Source organism: Alligator mississippiensis, chromosome 9, assembly GCF_030867095.1.
Source record: "Alligator mississippiensis isolate rAllMis1 chromosome 9, rAllMis1, whole genome shotgun sequence".
In the NCBI taxonomy this organism is placed as follows: Eukaryota; Metazoa; Chordata; order Crocodylia; family Alligatoridae; genus Alligator; species Alligator mississippiensis.
Window position 1 is genome coordinate 17,629,161 of NC_081832.1, and position 19,360 is coordinate 17,648,520.

A 19,360-nucleotide genomic window follows, 5' to 3' on the forward strand; every position below is an offset into this window, starting at 1 on the left:
CAGAGTTCCTCTTGAACAAAGGCAGCAACAACCATAGTTCATTTTCACTTTTTGAGAAAATGAAAGGGCAGCCCAAGTATCAGGACAATCATATTTTCTTCCAAAGTCAGGCATTGGCAGCCCACAGGCATGAGATTCAAATGTGTGGAAGCTCAGTTGTGTCTTTCTGAAACGATCCTCAGGGATTATTTGTGCCCTGTGCACTCACCTGAGGGAGCCTCCCCCAGGTCCACTGCATGTGAGACTCAGCTCCAAGAGGGGATGGCTCAGTAGGCTTAATCTCCAGTTCAGAGTCACTTTTAGGAGAAGCTGCATGGCTTGGGGAGAGGCTAGAGAGAAGAAAAGGAAATGACAGACCCTTTCAATTTCCACAGCACCACAGCTCCCCTCCTCTTTACCATCCTCAGGTCAAGACCCTGAGGTCTCAAATGAGCTCAGGGCACCATTGTACTGAATTCCATATTACATGTGAAAAAAGACCATTCCCTCACCAGGGGACTTTTAATTTAAAAATGCAAAACAGACAAAGACTGTGCGCCTGCTTCCCTTCACAGAAGTGAAGGGCCTTACCTATGGGTACACAGCATGTCAAAGCAGAGAAATTTGTTCCTTGATTCTAGCCCAGTGCCACTGGACCACACTACTCCCAAGACCCTTCTCCACACCTTTCTGTCCACCCAGATTTCTCCTTGCAACTTCACAGCTCTGGCTCCAAGGTCATAGCCTGAGCAGGGCTTCTAGCTTTCTTTAACACTGTTCACACCTTTTTGAGCCAAGGAAGGTCCATTCCCTGCTGCTTTCTAGTCTACTGAGCTTCCAAAAGCCATTCTAAGTTTTCATCAAGCCACATCATCACTTCATTCTGCCATTATTACCTCTCCAGTGAAGCCAGCTCCCCATCAGAATAAGGGTAGATCTCTTTGGATAGTGAGGGCCCAATCTCCTCTTCTGGCAGGTCAGTGAAGGAGAAATAAACTGACTCACTGTGAAAAGAGAAGAAACAGCAGAGATGAAGGTGGAATTGCCAACCCCATCCTGAGCTTTGCCACCCTGAGTCCTGAGCTTTGCAGACAAATTTGGCCAGGACTTTACCCTAATACTAGCAGTATGTGCAAGAGGAAAGAATCCAGACATAACATGCACACTGGCTTAGCTTCCCCAAGGTGTTACAGTAACAAACTGGTGATGCAGGGGAGCAGGATCACCACCATTTGGTATGGAAAGTTGCTTACCCGGCATCACACAGGCAAATCAGTGTGAGACTGGATTCTGATGGCCTCAGGCCATCACATCTCAGTGCCTTTAAGGAGTCCCAGAGAGACAGACAGACCCTAGGCCTCACTTACGAAGGAGTCAGCTGTTTGTGCTTTTCCTCAAGAGACCTTTCACTCTCCGTTCCTTCCTGCTCTTCCGGAGTGGAGTCTGCTGCCTCCTTCCGCTTCGGCTTCTTCTTGCGCCGCCTTTTCTTACGAAGGGTCATGTTGGAAGTTGATGTTTCTGTTTCTCCAGACAGACTGAGTTTAGAAACTCCAGGCTCCTGAGATGATCCAGCTGTATGCTCTGGGCTTTCTTCCAGTGGGATGGGTGAAGTGCAGAGACAGGAGGGGATGTTTCCCTGGAAGGCAGACAGAGAGAGGTAATTGTTGTTAACCTTTGACCCCCTGGTCCTCATCTTAAGACCCCTTCCTGAAATAATACACACATGGAACCTTTTCTAAAATAACCACAAAGTCCCTGTGCCCTTGAATGAATACCCAGTTCAACCCTGCTAAAGAAAGATTTTAAGGGGAGCACTCATAGGGTAGAAAATCAAGACTACACAGACACAGACACATAGCCCAAGGCAGCAGAGGTAGACTTAGATTGCAACAAAGGAGAATTAGGCTGGATATTAGGAAGAATTTTCTAACCATGAGCATGTTTAAACTTAGAATTGTTTAGACAGAAATGATCCTATCTTGATCAGGGAGTCAGACAGGATGACCTCTCAAGGTACCTTCTAGTTCTATTTTTTTTGTGATTTTAAAAAGACGCTTCTGAACAACTGTGGATTTAAAGGGTGGAATCAGGGCTGGTGCAGGGGAACTGAAAGGTTTAGGGGCAGTCCCATGCAGCCTTTTCACCTGTAGGTCAGTGGTTCTAATTCAGCCCAAGCTAGCAGCATGAGCTCAAGGTTTGACATTCATGAAAAATAAACTGCTGGTCCAGCTACCAGAAGCACAGGCACTGCTGTCTCAAGACCTTGCTTGTTGTCAGAAACACCAGGCTTTGAGACCATTTCTCAGGTCTGACCATCAACCAAGCCTAAAGAAAAGCCTTTAAGGGATAAGCAACTTATCAGTGTGCTGTTTGTCAGTCCCTCAAGATGCCCTAGTCCTGACTTCACCTACCCTACACAGATCTTTCCAATTTTGTACAATTCTAAAAGACCACAGACATCAAAAGCACTACACAACTATGCAAAGAAGAAAAGAAAGTTAAAAAACAAATACAAAGAATAACAGCAACCTCCTTCCCTTTTCTGCCCTCTTCCATGAGTATTAGACTTCTCTGCTGGCAGACATGTAGCCCCTTTATGAGATCCAGGTGGTAAGATTACAGGACCTTGTGTCAGGGGTACATAAACCCACTGGCTCAGAGAGGTACAGTCACCTCCTCCCAATCACCAGACACAGCTTACCTCATTCTCCTCTGATTGCTGGACAAAGAATGCCTCTCCATTGTCTCCCAGCTTCATGTGTAAGTCCACAGGTTCTCCATTGATTTCTATGTCAACCTAACAAGAGGGAGAAAGAATGGGCTGGGCATTGAAGCCATCTGCATGCCAGCAGTACAGGAAGGGCCCTTGCATGACATGAAGTCACACAGGTGCCAAGCATGTGGGGGCCTGAGGGCCCTGGCCCCCCTTGGGAAGCAGGGAGCGTGACCACCTGTCCCTAATTCAGCAGAACAGTTCCAAAGTGGGAACAAAGTCCCAGTTCTGGGCTGCATGACTCCCTCACTATCCAAAGAGATCTACTCTTATTCTGATGGGGAACTGGCTCCCTGCACAATACTGGGATCCAGGTTTTCTGTTCACCACAGAACAGAACCCTTCTCCACACCTTTCTGTCCACCCAGATTTCTCCTTGCAACTTCACAGCTCTGGCTCCAAGGTCATAGACTGAGCAGGGCTTCTAGCTTTCTTTAACACTATTCACACCTTTCTGAGCCAAAGAAGGTCCATTCCCTGCTGCTTTCTAGTCTACTGAGCTTCCAAAAGCCATTCTAAGTTTTCATCAAGCCACATCATCACTTCATTCTGCCATTATTACCTCTCCAGCACAGCACGTCCCAGATTCCCAGTATTGGAGAGAAAGTGATCCTGAGCCAAACCTTGGCTTGGATTGCACTCTCCAGTTCTGCAGGGGTTTGGAGGAAGGTGAAACTCCACTGCAGTCCAATCTTCCTTAAAGAATGGAAAATATAGCACCAGGGAATGGTATGCTTTCTCCTTCACAAAGTCCACCCTTGGTACAGAGCTTATTTCACTGTCAACTATCACTGTGGCCTCCCTCACATTTAAACAACGGACATAGAGTGCTTGGGAGAGACTCTGCCAAGGATGCCTAGCTGGCTTCTGGCTTTGGAAGGAGCACAGTTCTTTGCCTCCAGGATGCAACACGGTTGTATTATTACCAGGGATCTGTTTTTTCTGTTTCCCATGGGGAAGCGGAAAAAATTTGAGTTTTCCCTTTTAAATAGAGAAAAAAGCGATTTTCCATTTTAATCGAGATACCTATGGATTTTCCACTTTTGCAAAGAGCTCTCTGCAGCCTGGCAGAGTTCCAGCCTGCAAGAGCTTCTTGCAAAAAGGGCAGGAAACCTTAAGCCCTGTCCTGAGGGGGAGGGAGAGGGGAAAGGGGCAGGGGCAGGGCCTGAGACCCTCAGTCTGCCAAGGTTTGGCTCAGGCTCGCTTTCTCTCCTGGAGACTTTGAGGTAAGTGGGGATTGCAGGGGGCTGTGGGCCAGCTAGGGGCCCCCTCTGGTGCGGCTAGGAGGCTGCAGGTTGGAGATGGGGGGCACTGGCAGGACTGGGGGGGCCCTGTGGGGCGGGTGACTGCCAGGGCTGGGGAGCAAGGGGTTGGGGGCTGTGGGAACAGCCAGTGGGGCAGGTGGGGGCTAAGGCAGGGGTGTATGGGTAGGGGCTGAGGGAGTGGGAAAGTGTCCACAGGAAGCCCCACATGGAGGGGCAGCCCAGCCTGATGGTGCATGGACCGGGAGCTGCACACCATTGGGCCAGGTGGGAAGCTGCACATGGATGCACGGAGTTGCACGCACCATCGGGCTGGGTGGGCTTCCTGCTGGAGTGCTGGAAGCCCCATGTGGAGGCTGCCCAACCCAATGGTGCATGGCTCCCAGTCCATTAACCATCGGGCCAGGGCAGCCAGCTCTGTGTGTCCACATATGGCTTCCTGCACTCCAGTGGGAAGCTGCCCATGGAGGCACGGAGCCTGCCTGGCCCAATGGCGCACAGCTCCCACCTGCAGTGCCACGAGCCTCATGTGTGGGCACAGACCCAGCCCAGTCTGGTCTCAAGGTGTGTGCCAATGGGCTGGGCTGGCTCCGTGCCAGCATGCGCAGGTCCTGGGACTCAGTCACAGGCGCAAGCCACTGGGGGCTCTGCCTGCTGCAGCCATGAGTGCTCCAAGTGCCCACTGCCTGCTGCCACTAAGCCGCCAACAGTGGAGGCTATGCACCACAAACCCCACACCTGCCCACAAATCCCATATACATACCCACACTCCTCATACCCCTTCACAGCTCTGCCACAAACTCTACACCCACCCACAAACACCACACACGCACACCCCACACCTACCCCCAATCATACAAAGTACCTGCATATATTTCTAAAGAAGGTCCAAATAGTGTTATATTTAGTTTAATTTGTAAAACAAAATTAAAAGTAATTAATGTTGCATAATTTTGAATTTTCCTGTGCATAATTCCTTGGGGTGTACAGAGTGAACTCAGCAGAAGCTCTGATTTTTCATGATGAGAAACCCAAAATCAAATGCCAAAATATATTTTTAGAATGTATTTAATTACAGTGATTGAGGTAGTCTTCCAAATCACTCTAAAACTGTAAATATATCAATAAAACATTGTGTTCAACTGATGCCTGTATATATAGTGGCCTTTCATTTTAACCATGGATTAAGGGGCTTTAATCAGAGAATTTGCAATTTTTTTATGAGAGAAAACCAGAATCCCTGATTATTAAATGGCAAGGTTCCTTATGGGGAAACTTGAGGGTACGCTAAGAGAGGCCTCTGGTAATGTAAAGTTTCAGGGACATATCAATAGATAAGTCCTTCCTAGCATACAAAGAGGCACCACTTACCACCTTCTCCTTGGAGCGCAGCACACCCAGCTTCCCAAAGCGCACATGGAAAGGCGAACACTGGAAAGAGCCATCCGGCTGCCTCACCACAATAATGTCGATGCATCCCGTCAGGGTGGCTGGGTTCAGGCCCTTGTACAGCTCCTTCACGGTAACAAACACCGTCTCCGCCAGGTGCCCCACATAGTTCATGGTCTGAGACTGCAACCAAGGAGGCAGGGAGAGACTTGAATGACTAGCAGGAACGCTCTTCATACACACAGTAACATGTAAAGGGGCAGCTGGGAAGTCATCTTACACATCACCACCATGAAGATGCCCACCCCCCGTTGGGCAGGTGACCTTAATAATAATTTGAAGCAGAGAGGCTGAGGGCCCTGCTTAAGGTCCTAGAACAAGCCTGACAGAGGCAGGAACAGAATCCAGAGCCCAATCACCACCTGCTTCCTCTTCAACACAGGCTGCTCAGCCCAGAGAGGTGTTTCCAAAGGGAACATGCCATCCTAATTTGTAAGACAGATGCTCTTTGACAGAGTCTTTGACATTAAAATAAGCTGTCCGCCTCCTTCTTTACCCTACACCTTCAAAATGTTTCCTGCTGTTGGGGCTCTACTTGCCATCAGAGTCTGCTAGTGGCCAGCACTGACTGTGGAGGGGAACAGGACATACAGGTGAATAAAGTGCTCTGCAATAAGATAAAGGGAAAAATAGCAAACCCCAAATGCGATAAAATTTTCCTCCACTTTGGTTAGGAGCTGTGGCCTGCATCTGGCTCTAGACAGTAACGAACTGGCACACCAGACTAGCTGAACTGCAGACAGAAGGTGCAGGGGGCAACCGCAGAATTCAAGGAGCCAACACATGCTCAGCAGTCTACAGTTGACATATGCCACTACCCCTGTCCTCAGTGACAACAAATGGCATTTTGTGTACCTTAACTCTGTAATTAAGCCATTAGTCACCACAAACAGCAAGATCTTGTAAGCCAACACGCTTTCGTGGCTGGATCTTTGCCCTGCTTGCATCACTGTCCTTAAGAGGCCATTGGATGAAAAGCATAAGAAGATTTAAAAGAGCACTGAAACAAAATCACTGAAAAAAATCTCTGCATTTAACAGTTCCTTCATTTAAGACCCCACTCTGCTTTTTTGGAAGTGTTTCCCTGCAAATACACATCGCTGAAGCACAACTGGCCAGCTGAAATTGCCACTCAAGCAGTAGTTGTTAGCACATGCCCAATGAAGTGACAGCTGTTGCCTTTCATTGTCATCATCCAATCCCCTTGGGGAAATTTCCCTACAAAGCAATGGTCCTGAAATCAAAGGGCATTCAAAGAGTGCTAATTTCTTGGCACTGAAGCCATGCTGAGGACTCACAGACAGACAGCTCTGGAATGTCCTTTCCATTAGGCACTAATGCACTGTGAGATCCTGCATCTTCTGTTTTCCATTAGCAATGACATTTGGGAGGAAACCCAGAGCAATCCACAATCTTCACCTCCCTAGTTCACATGTTCCAGCCACTCAGTCCTTAAAATGAAATGAATCTTCCCTTAGCTACACACAGTACAGTGCAAAGCACAGGATGTTGCAGACACTTGAGATACACACAGCGTGCTCTGTGGTTTGGTACTGCTGGCTCTGCACAGATGCAAATGTGACACACGCAGTGCTGAGGTTCCTAACAACCTGACCTGCTTTACACAAAGTCCCCTATCACGAGCCAGTACTCTGCAGAAGGAAGTGCAAGTCATGCCACTGAAACCAGTCTCCTTTTGGCTAACACATGGAGTCCAGCAGGAGAATTAATGCTAAGCAAGGCACAAGAGCCAGGCATTTATCCTGGTCTCCATTTTGAAGAGTAGTAAGCAATGGACTCATACCTAAAGAAGTGGGGAGAGAGGGAGTCTGAGCTGTTCTCCCATATCATCCTCAGCTCCTAGAGATCTGTACACACTCTCCCAGGGGCCACTACTTAAGGATCTGTGCAAAAACCTATGAGAGAGTTGCCTGGAGACAAAGCAGCTCACCAGGTAGTACAACCCAAAGGTATATTAAGGGCAAAACCAAAAGCAAGGCAGCACTGAGGTACACATGGGTACATGGCAGCATTGAGGTCAGTACCAGCATTCTCTCCCCACTTCATTTCTCTAACTTAGGCCCACCCACGAACAAGAAATCAAGGCCACAACCACCATCCACAGGTTGTGCACAGGGCTGGTGATGGAGGCAACATATCTTTGTATAATAATAATAATAATATGAGAACAGTAGTCGCTCCTGACAGATACAGTTCCTAGAACTATGACCTTGTGGTGTCTCCAACAGGGTCGCTCTCAGCTTCCCCATTTGCCCCGTTCTCAGCTGTTGCAAAGAGAGAGGTTGGGATCTGTAGGGCTGGTGTCCAGCTTGTCAACCAAGCCCAGAGAACAACTGGAAGAAAGGAGGTTGGTATGCACCAAGAATGGGACCAGACAGAAATGCACTGAAAACAAAAGGATGGCAGAGAAGTTAAGTATCATGTCTTGCCTAAAGTAACTCTAAGCCAGTTACAGAACCTGAAAGGGAACCTGGACCTCTACTTTAACCACTACGCCAACCTACACTTATGCTTTCAAGTACCACCTGCTGGCACACACAGGATTGACAAGTGCTTCTGTTTCTATTCCAGTTTAGCAAATTTAGAGGAAAGTGCTCTCTCTAGTGCTCTGTGGGACAGCCACATTCAAATCCCACTTCCTCTCCTAGTGGGCAAGGAGAACCATCCTGCTGTAATGGTGACAGCATGATGGGCTGCACAATAGACCTCACACTCTCCCACATCAACCCCAACAGCCAGTCCAAAGCACAGCAAGCCAGGCTCCACATGGGGAGCCACCATAAGGGGAGAAATCAAGATCATGCTGCCATGCAGGCCCCAGGCCCCATCCCCACATCACTTCTGTTCCAACAGGGCAGGCTCCTGGGAGTTTGCATCATGGAGGCAGAGCTAGAATGGAGCTTATAAAGCTACGGATGAGCTCTCTAAAGCTACCTCTCACTCCCACATCCTGTCAGCCAATGCAACACAGCACAGCGGCTCCCAGCAGAAACCTGGGACAGCAGAAACCCAATGTAGCCTGGAGAGACCCATTCCTTACCCAGATGGAAGCAGACAGACAGACACCATCAGATGCACCTTCTTCTCTGGGACAAAACTGGCCTCTCCTGCACTCTTTGCCTGGGCTTACATCCTTCCTGTTCCCAGACATCCCTCAAGTCCTTCTGGCAGGAACGTCCACATCACACTCCACAATCCCACCCCCATGTTCCCCCTCCTCTCCCTACCCTTAAGGTACAAAAAAACCCCTCCCAGATGCTTTGTTTTGCTGCTGTGCAGGCCAAGGCTAAAGCAGATTCCCAGAGAAAATGCCCTGGCAGTGTCCAGAAGCTTCAGTGCCGCCGTCAGCTCTGTTCTGTGCTTGCTGTGCTGAGCTGGGACAGGGTCATGGGACTGTCCCCTCACTACAGGAACCTGCTGAGCCCAGCTCTCTTCAGTGCTATTGAGCTGGCAGCAGTGCAGACAGTCCTACAGCCAGCATGCGGGAGCACCACAGCTCGCCTCTGCATCCTCTGCTTTCGCACAGCCGGCTGCTTTGGGCATGGGACCCAGTAAATGCACACGTGTGCAAGAAATATGCGGTCAGGACCACACTGAACTGCTGGCCTGGGCTCTCACTACAATGCTGGGGTTCCCAGGTTGCCCTCGAGACCCATGGGTGTTGTTCACAACCACAGGAGTTTTGCTTCCCACATTGCCTCAGGCTGAGAGAGGCATACACCGCAGCCCGTGGCAAAAAACCTGCTGTGGGCACACTTTGTGGGCCACTGTTGTGGAAGAACCTTATATTGATTTGGAGCTGCAGAAGAGACGTGACTGCTTCAGGATTATCCGCTTCCTTTGGTCGCAAAGATCGGCGACCACAGTCTGTCAGGCCCTGGGAGGGATCTTGATAGGAAACGCAGGGTTGAGCCGTGCCTGCTGCTGCTGGGGCCCTGCTGAGTGAAGCTCTCCCGGCAGCCTACAACTGCTGCGGCCCAGCCAGGATCCTGCAGACAGAGCCAGGAGTGCAAGTCTCTTAGAGTTTTCCTTCCAAAAGGACCTGGTCTCTTACATCACTCATGACCGCTACCTCTGAGGATGTCAGCATACCATACCTCTGCGGATGTCAGCATACCATACCTCTGCGGATGTCAGCAGGAAGAGATGCCCCCCGCACTTAAGAAAATGATCTTGCCCCTTGAGCATTTGGAGTCGTCATGCCAGTTCTAGCGCCCATGATCTGCCGGGCTTGTTGGCCTTGCAGAAGGGCAAAGCCAGGGGGCTTGGCGTACCCTGCAGACTGCGCTGTGGGCTGCCATCTGCCCAGCCCTTTCTGAGGCACGGGAGAGGGCTGCCCCCCTCCACACACCCCAAGCTTCACCCTTGGGGGCTTGTCCTTCTCCTCTGCTGAAAGAGAAGCAATACAAACCTCCAGCTCTGCGCAGAAGGCCCAACTGTAGCAAGCCCTGCCAGAGGGCTACCCTGGCTGCTACTTCCTGCTCCCCCGGGGGAGTGTGGTGGGAGGCCTGGAAGCAGGCGCCAGGCCCAGCACCAGCACATACTGCCACCCTGTCTGCAATGCCGAGGGCTCCCCCCAGCCCATCCACAGTGTTTGTGACTAAAGGTGCTAGATGAGAACTCAGGAGATCTGGATTTGTTTCCTGGCTCTGCCATCCTCCCTGTATGAGCTGAAGCAAGATCACTTTTGCTGCACTTCAGCTTCCCATCTATGAGAGGGCAGAGGCAATGCCCCTGCTCCTCTTCTACTCTGCCTGGTTGATTTAAACCATGCTCCGGCCAAGATTTCTGCTTCAAAACACTCACAAAGAGATGGCGACAAAAACTCACTCATTTTGCAGATGGGGAAATTTGGGCAAGTCTCAGTGCCTGTAACAACAGACACAGAGGAAAGGAAAACAAAGTTAGAATATCTGGGATCTGTTCCCAGCACCACTTGCCAATGCTGAAAGAGAATGACCTCCTTATGTTACTCAGTGCTGCTGCAGCAGTATTATGATATGTATGATGCAGGAGGTGAAGGATGATGAATTAAAGCACCAACCTCACAGTTCAGAACCCCGAGTAGGTACATTTCTGCTCTGTTACTTACTTCCCAAGTGATCTTGGCCAAGTCATTTAACCCCATTTTGACAAGGCACTTCCACACTGCACAAAAGCACTACAGAGTACTCACAGATCACAGCGATGAAAGCCACAAGCAGTACCTAGGAAAGAGTACAGTGCCCAACAGAGCAGGATTTTTTAGAGTAGTTCGTTATTTTGGGGGAAGGTCTCCATCTCAAAGCCATTTAGACATCAAGTTTTTAGAAACAGCAGCCAGCTTGAGACAATCAAGGCACCTGAATAGGGTCAAACTGGATACCATTAAAAAAAGTCACTTGCCACTAGAAAGTCTTAGCCTAAATCATAAGGCTGACTGGCCACAGGTACAAAGAGGAAGCAGTACAGTTCAATAGAGTGACACGAAGTCTCCACTTGGATTAGAATAGTTCTAATGGTTGAAAAACGTTTCAGCAGTTTGATTTTCAACTATTTTTTTTGTCTTCAGTGTCTATTTTCTCCTGAGAGCCTTGATTTTTCTTGAAGGCCAAAATATTGCAGCTCAGGGAACTTTTAGTTTGGTAGCAAGAAGCCACAGTTCCCCTCTCTGCACCCACTCTCCTCGGCCGACACTACATCTCCCATGACACCTTGGAGAGGAGCAGAAGTATCAACCCCGATGCATCTTGGGAGATTGAGCCAAACTTACTAAAGAATGGGAGTTGTAGTTTGCGTTAAGCTCCTGTGAGGCAAAGTGATGCCTTTTCCAAACCAAAATGTTTTTCTTCCCCACCAGAGGATGTCAGATTTGCAAATTTAAAAAAAACAAACAAACAACGTCTCAAACGTTTGCCAGCTTTCATCATCATTAGCAATCCCTCGCAGTCAAGGATGTTTGTCTTCCACGATTGCTTTCTCTTGCCCTCCTCTTAAGTGTACGTCTTGACTGAGCGGGGAGAATAAAACTTGCTTTGGGCATCTGTGGAGTCAGACACCTGGATGATGTAGCCGGCGCAACGAAGTTGATACTAAATGATCAATCTCCTCACTGCTCGTGGTGTTTGCTTGCGAGAAGACGCTAACATTGGTGTGTCTGTCTTCCCACTGGATTTGAAGAATCTTCTGCAGGCAGCATTGATGGGTACTTCTCCAGCAACTTGAGGTGTCACCTGTAAGCTGTCCTTGTCTGAGCTCCGGGCCAGCTCCAGTCATCCGTGGATGGACCGTGTTGCCTGGCTGACTTCTCAGACGGCTTTTCAAGAAAGGGAAGAATCTATATGCTACTAAATGTCCTGGGTAAATAGGAAAGTACCTGGTGAAGTGAAATTGAGAAGATGTTGCAGGAGTGTGGGCAGTGTGAGAAGCAGAGCTAAGCTGGGTATTGGCAAAGGAGACAAAATGAGAGCATGAGCTCAGATATAGCAACACAAGCCTTCCATAGCAAGTTTTCCTTCTCACAGTACCCATGTAGACATGGGCTGATTAAGGAGAGAAGCTTGGGTGGAGTGAGCTGGTGTTTGGCAGAGGAATTAAATTGGATTAAGGAAAGAATACAGAGCTCCAGAAATGGAGGTGTTCCCAGTTATCAAAGCAGAGGATAACTAAGAGCTTGGTATTAATATAAAGGAACAAAAGGACTCTGGAAATGCAGATCTGGCAATGCAGCTAATGGACAGTGTGCTAGGCGGGGACTCGGAGGCCAGAGTGCTATTCCTGTCTCTGCCGCTGAGGTTCTATATGACCTTGAGCAAATCACTTAATCCCCCCTTCCCTTCTTTCATCCCCTATTTGCTTGGTAAACTCTTCAAGGCAATGAGGCATTATCTGACTAGTATCTTTAATTTCTTTGCTCCCAAGGGCTATAAATGCAGCCTGCATAGTTGCCAATAATTCAGCTATTAAAGGGCCAACTAGCATTTACAGACAAACCAGGACAGTAGGCGATTTTAAATAATCCAACATACATGCAAGCAGAACACTGAGTCCAAGTAACTGCAGAAGGCACTTGCCCCATGTGCCAGTATCAGTTCATCTCACTGGGCAGAGAGACAGCCCTCAAGGGACCTCCAAGGAGAACTCTTCCTTGAAACCTCTCTCCATAATGAGCTTGTCCTGACTACCCCTGGCTTTGGAATTATGTTTTAAAGCCCCAAGGCTGTGGCTCAGCCTGATCAAGGGGCTTGGAGCTGCCCACTATGGAGTAGAGAGAGCTGTCGGTCACAGTTATCTCTGCATACTGCAGGTAGCATCACATGCCGCTTGGAGACCAGTCATTCTCCACGATCTGGACAGTTTCAAGCTAGTGGCATTTCCCCCTGCTCTGTGCTAGGTTAGCCCCTCTGACCTCTGTGTGAGCTTTGTATCAAAATTAAGTCAACTGGAAGGTGGGGAGGAAGGGGCAACAAAAAGTTATCTTGTTGGTCTCTCCTCAAAATCCTCAGGCCTGCCCTGGGCATAGTAACCCCATAGTTGTGATCAGGAATCAGTTACTGGTACCTTGGAAAGACACAGTGATGATAAGCAATTGTTTCAGCTCTACCCAGAAAATGCCAGGCCAAACTCAGCTGATAGGCATGTGACATGGCAAAAGGGAAGCAGTCAGAATTGGTGACCTGTATCTCCATCTCCAACTCCCAAAACTAAAGACAACTCTTTAAAAATTAGAGTCTGGGTGAAAACTCCCCTTTCTGAAAACCACAAGAGAGAGAAAAGTCACATGATGGTTTAGCAACATTAACTTTGAGTAACACATCTCCCTGGTTAGAAGGGTCTCAAGAAAAGCCAGCTAATTTGCTAGAAGACCACCAGGTTAATACAGTTGTCTTCCATAACTGCCCAATAGATACACAGGGAACTGACTGGGAAAACAAGAAGACAGAGACCAAAATCACCCCTCTGATATCAGTGAAGCATGAAATCATGCTTAGCCTCAGTGCCTCTCTCTTGTGAAGGCAACTTCCCCAGAGCCATTTTGTGCACCTAATACAGAAGATATACCCCCTTCAAATGCCCTTCCTTCAGCCCACAAAAGATTCACCTCTTCCTCCCATCCCAAAGAGAGCCAACCCAAGCACAGCCATGAAACCCAAATTTCACATACTCACATACGTGCAGCAAATCACACTAGACAGACTTTCATTTGATCACCTGACACTTATCCCCATTACCTGGGCAGGTGTTCCTGGACTTTGAAACAAGCAAAATCTTAAAATCCCAACTGACTGCTATCTACAAACTGGCATTTTCTCTTTCAGTTCCACCTCTGTACCTGGCACTTCCTGGTTCTTACCTGAGTAAGGGGAGGGGCCTGCATTGTGACACTATCGGGTCGTCCTTGATCTGCCTTACAGTAAGCCTATCAGGGCTTTAGGAGCACCTGAGGGGGGATCTCATTGAGCTAGGCAGCTGACACCAAAAGTGAGTGATAGCAATGGTGCGTGGCTTCAGTCAAGCCTCTTTCCCTGCACCCTGGCAGTCCCTGGCACTTGCTAGAGCTGCTGGAAGTCACTTATCTGCAAGCAAAATCCCTCCCCTCTGGTTCCTTTGCAGGAAGGCTTTCTGCACAAGATGTTTGCAATGCAGTTGCAGTGAGATGCATCAGTCTGGAATTTCCGAAGAACTCCACTCTTGTTTAGTCATCCAAATTACTGGCAGGATTGTCACGGGTGCTCAAGAGCCTAAGTTCTGCTGAAAAGTCAGCTGGCCAGATCCCAATGGGAGGCACTAAACATAAAGCTGTTTGGAAAATCTGGCCCCATAGTTTCTTTGGGAAAAAACGTCCTTTCAAACCTGCCTCCCAGAGGCTTGTAGTCTGCCTCGCATCAGATTTCAGCTGCTAGGAAGCTAATATGCGGGGCTACGCTACTCTGCTCTGAGAGGTGCTTGCTTAGCAGTGAGAGATGAGTAAACTCACTGAGAGTTTCTGGTTTGCAAGGCTTCCTGGATGGCATTGGCTTTGCCAGGGAAGTTTGGATCTGCTCTGTTCTGCATATTTTGGAAAAAAGGCTTCAGCATGGAGAAGTCTCCAGGGCCAAATCACAAAGTCTTGCTTTAGCATAGCTTGAATTCAGTTTTTACACATACAGATGTAAAACTAAGGGTGCCCAGTAGGCGGTGCAGAAGGTTACTGTATTTCACTTAGTCTATCTCTAGTGCTGAGACCTCTTTTTATTAAAGCACCCAGACTTCATAGTGAGGTACATAAATGAGTACATCTGCACTGCACACCTATGCACAGGATTGCACTGCACTCCTACAGTCCCGGCCCAGAATGCACTGAGGACAGTTGCCTACTGACGGCATTTGAAGGCTACTCTTCTTCGGCTTCCAAAGTCCTCTAAGGATCATGGCACAAGAGTGGCTGTGGGCCTCACAAACCCTCTGCCAAACTGAGTCAATTCTCTTTCTGTCTGTGCCAGAAGAAGCAGATTCCACACAGGCGAATTGTGTTGGTTATTTCATAGCAAGACATGGAACAGACAATGGGCCAGGGGACAGTCCAAATCTACTGAACGCTACCTGCCCTCCCAGATCCCTGCCTAGAGACAGTTGCCTGCTGGACAGAGCACTGGCCTGGGACTCTAGAGCCCTAGTCCTGCCTCTGCCATTGCTCAAATTCCTTTACTACTTTGTGCTTCAATTCCCCATCTGTATAATGCAGATAATAATACCTACTCTCTTCGCAAAATGCTTTGATGAGGAGGGTTATATAAGAGCTAGGTATCATTATTCAATTATATACAGAGCCCACATGAAAATCCCAGGCTCGGAGCTAAATTTTGCGTTCTCTTCTATCCCATGCCCATCACTGTGGCCCATGAGGTGGGTGTTGCATATTACTGAGCCTAAAATGGAAGGTGAAGTTCAAGGGGTGAAAAATCACATGAAGAAAAACCAACTCAGCAGCCTCTTTAGACTGGAACGAATGGAAGCCGGCAACGTTTGTGCAGCCCTGCCTGAGCCGGGGCACTCAGAGGCCATGCTTGAAGCTTACCACAAGGTGGCAACGTTTTTTCATCTGTGTCCCTTTATATCACCTTCCTACCCCCTGCATAGCCCTAGCTGAAATTCTGCCCACAGCTGGATACCTGTGTCTTCCCTCACAGTCAGTAGAGGCTGCACAAAAACAGCCAAGAGCGAAATTGCCCCACCACACGCAGCAGCTTCATAGCTGGTGATTTGAGGAATATGTATGAACTCAAACTTTCTATTAGTGGTTGCTTGGACATTTGATATGATTAATAAAGAAACCTAATGATTAATATTATGTCTTTATGGTACCATTGGTTTGTGGAGTTCTGCAAATGTAAAGGAAGACAAGATCCTCTCCCAGACACCGTACAAAATAAGGGTTTGATCCTACTTTCCCATAAGTCCATGGCAGAGTCCCAATGGTCAACAAGAGCACCATGAGGCCTTAAAGGAGAGAGGAATAAGCAGATAGAGTTCAAATGAGAGCAAACAGCACTAGACAAGGTAGCAGCAGTGGAAGGCAGAGCCCAAGGAGGCACTTTCATAAGGCTGATCGTGTAAAGAGATCAAGGGGTGTAAAACATGTGGGAAAGTATCACAACCTTTTTATTGCTGGACTGAGGAAGCTGAGATACAGGAAGGGCATAAACAATATGCCCAGAGTCACACGCAGAATTGATAGTAGAAGCAGGGTTGAAGCTGTATCTGCTTATTCTGAGATGGGTGCCCTCACAGTTGCCCACCTCTGTTTTCGAATGGGAACTGATGAGGAAAGGAGGGTTTTGGGGAATGTTCCTGACATATGGGAAGCACAGAATAGGCAGGAAGGCAAGAGCAGGTTTGAGATACAGGGAGCGCTAGTAAGACAGCAATGCATGGCCTGAGGAGGACTTCACAGCTGAGCTGAAGGTGAAGACAAGGAGCTGGACCCTGATGCAAAAACATGTGGAATGGGTAGGGTATAGCTGAAACAATGGCATATTGGGTGAACCTGAGGAGGGTGCAGAAGAGGAGGAGCAGATAAGAAGTAAGATGAGAGGCAAGGAAACCAGGCATACAGGCAGAAAATTGCATTTTGCATATGAGGAAACTTGCAAAAAATATATAGCTAGGACTAACTCTTGCACAGAGAAGGCCAGATTTTTGTATTAAGCAGCATTTTTGAAGGATGTGTTCAGATATGCCTATTAACGTGAATGTATAATCCAAATGAGGCATCTTACCATATAATGGGAAGAAACAACACACCCAAGGAGTTGATTTACTCTGTTCTCAAACTCTTGGTGACAACTCAGCTAACCAGGCATCTATTATTGAACAGTATACCCTGCCAAACCTGACTCCAGATGCAACAAACATCAAATAAGCACATCAGTAGGAAACCAAACTGGGTCCCAGACTACCTGACCTTCCACTCCTTGCCTACTAGGTTGCTTTAGTCAAGAATAATTTGAATTAATGTTTGAAAACATGGTGCTGGGTGAGAAAAATGATTGTTTCTTAGAGCAGAGATACTCACTATTTTGTGCATCCGCTTTGGTGCAACATATCATTTCCAAATCCAGGGGCTAAATAACATCATTCCTTTCCCAAGACTGCATGTACTACTGGGTGGAAAAGGTGATTGTCACTCCTGTGGGAATATTTTATTGCTGGAGGCCCGTGTCCATGGTAAAGACTATGCTCTGCATGGTACAGCTGAACTGCGTCTACGCTGTCTAGACGTACAGGCATCATGATCGTCAGCTGTACTCCAGATATCACAGACAAACCCATGCTTTGAAAACCTTAGGCTCTACTGAAGGAGACACTTTCAGTCAGGTTCTGGCCCCAAGGGGACAGGAGTGAACTCACATCAGAGATGAGGGATTCCTGTACACATTGGTGATGGACATTTCATTATTTTCTAAGCTATTTAGATACCAACCACTAAATAAAGCCCCCCACAAGGAAACTTCAAGCTGCTTCCAGCTGAGAGCAGAGCTGAGCAGCACTCCTGCTGCTCTGGCTGGTGTAGGATGTGGGAAGAAACACGCAGCAAGCTTGATGGTGTCAGACCACAACGTCCTGCCTGAGCATGATCTGTGGGCAGCTGCAGGATGTATAGTGGAGCTGTTCAGCACTCAGCCATTTCAGGTCACATAGATGCATACAACTTTGGCCTGTCCTTTTGGTTAACAGCCACATCTCTGATGATCAGCACCCAGCACACCCAGGAAAAAAAAAATCAAGAGGAAGCTCTATCAAAACCCCCAAGAATCACATTACAATCCATACCCTGTGATATGCAAAAGTGGGACTAAATTAGCTCATCTCATGAACCTTTTGAGTCACCAAAGCTGAAAGTTTCCTGGGTCCCATCAAACTTGCTCAATATAATCTGAAAATAAATGGACTCTACCCATGAGCAAGAGAAGCAAGGTTTAGCTTCAGGTCTGCAATGCAATAGGACTGACTGGAATGGATCACTATGCTTAGCCACTGGGCTGGGACGAGAACTTGTGTCCAGCTCCTGATTGGCAGAGGCTGCAAAAAGACTCAGAAAGACTGTCCGAGCTGCTCCTTTTCAGTGTTGAAAAGGTCTCATGAGTGAATCCTCAGTGGCTGTCACTGACACCCTGCACCTTTAAGATGCGTTCAAGGCACATCTCCTTTGGAACAAAATTCATGCTGATCAAGGACAAATCATGGACCTGCTGCTCTAAGGACTGAGCCATCCTCTCAGTCCCCACTGATGACAACAGGCACTGAAAGTGTTCAATCCTTCCAGCAGAGTCCCTCATAAAAGACAAATTTGAGCAGTGATGTTGTCTGCATTTCCACAGCATCTTCCATCCAGGTCTTTGCCAGTGCACTGAATCTAAGAGCACCCTGGCTAAGCATTAGTACCCCTAGGAAAGTGTGATCAGTGTGAGCTGATGATAAGGCTAGATGCTTTTGTACACATTTTGCAAACAGAGGCATAGTAAGTAACCTGCTGATGGTCACGTAGCCAGCAAGGGAGAGAGCACTGGAATTTGAATGTTTGCTTGCACCCCTGGACAGCACTGAATTGTTGCTTGCAACCTGCTTGAGTCATTAAACCATGCTCCATCCCCAAATGGACAAAGGATCTCCTAGAGGAGAGGCTTTGACTTACTCTATAACAAAGCCCAGGCAGGACTTGTAGCAGGCTTCTAAAGCAAACAAATGTTTCCTTCCTACAGCTCTTTAATGATTTACTGCTGAGAGCTGATATTATCCCTGCTCAGTGAATGTGAAGAATCTGCCCTATTGTTCAAGCACCAAGCAGAAATACAGGACTTTAGGTCCTGCACCATTCAGCAATCAAACAGCAGTGCAGGTTCCTGTGTGGATAAGATCAAATTCTCAGTTGCATTTTCAGATCCAGTGGGTACAAAGCCCAGGACACCCACTGCTGCAGGGGCCTTTCTTCACTAGAACTCAGTGGGAAAGCAGATGATGGTGGCCCCTGGGCAGGAAGGGGGTGGCACTTTGTACGGGGTGTAGCAGGAGAGTCAAGGTAGGGTGGGCCTGGGGTTATTGCATGGTAAGCTGAGCTGGGTAGCAGCAGGGTAATGAACATCATATTCTAGTGGAAGCAGGCTGGCATCCCCACGCTGTACAGTGATGCAGCTGCATGCTGTGTCGTGCGCAGGGGAAGGGGGGCAGACTTGGTGTTAGCGTGTTAAAGAGAGGCAGCGTGCCGAGCTCTGTAGCAGGGTGCCACACTATGATTGGGGGAGTAGGTGACAAAAGGCGACAGCATGCTGTGCACTGTGTGGCACCTCTGTGCAGCCTGGTCACTGCTCCAGCAGATCATGGATATGGGAAACATGAGGTAGTGTGCTGCAATATGGGC

The 19,360-nt window shown here is 48.2% G+C and overlaps 1 protein-coding gene across 4 annotated transcripts in view; it reads right to left on the bottom strand.

Moving 5' to 3' along the window:
- LPIN3 (lipin 3) overlaps positions 1–19,360 on the bottom strand; it is a 42,412-nt gene that overhangs the window by 13,556 nt on the left and 9,496 nt on the right. For 2 of the 4 annotated variants that reach the window (XM_014609601.3, XM_014609602.3), the window contains exons 2-6: positions 5,386–5,586; positions 2,681–2,776; positions 1,347–1,615; positions 876–983; positions 209–329 (exon numbers count right to left, since the gene is read on the bottom strand). In XM_014609601.3, the coding sequence (XP_014465087.2) occupies positions 209–329; positions 876–983; positions 1,347–1,615; positions 2,681–2,776; positions 5,386–5,577 (786 nt within the window). In that variant the 5' untranslated portion in view covers positions 5,578–5,586. Of the gene's footprint in view, positions 1–208; positions 330–875; positions 984–1,346; positions 1,616–2,680; positions 2,777–5,385; positions 5,587–13,694; positions 14,005–19,360 lie in introns of those variants that run through there. The other 2 variants (XM_019484607.2, XM_019484606.2) reach the window with 2 other exon arrangements.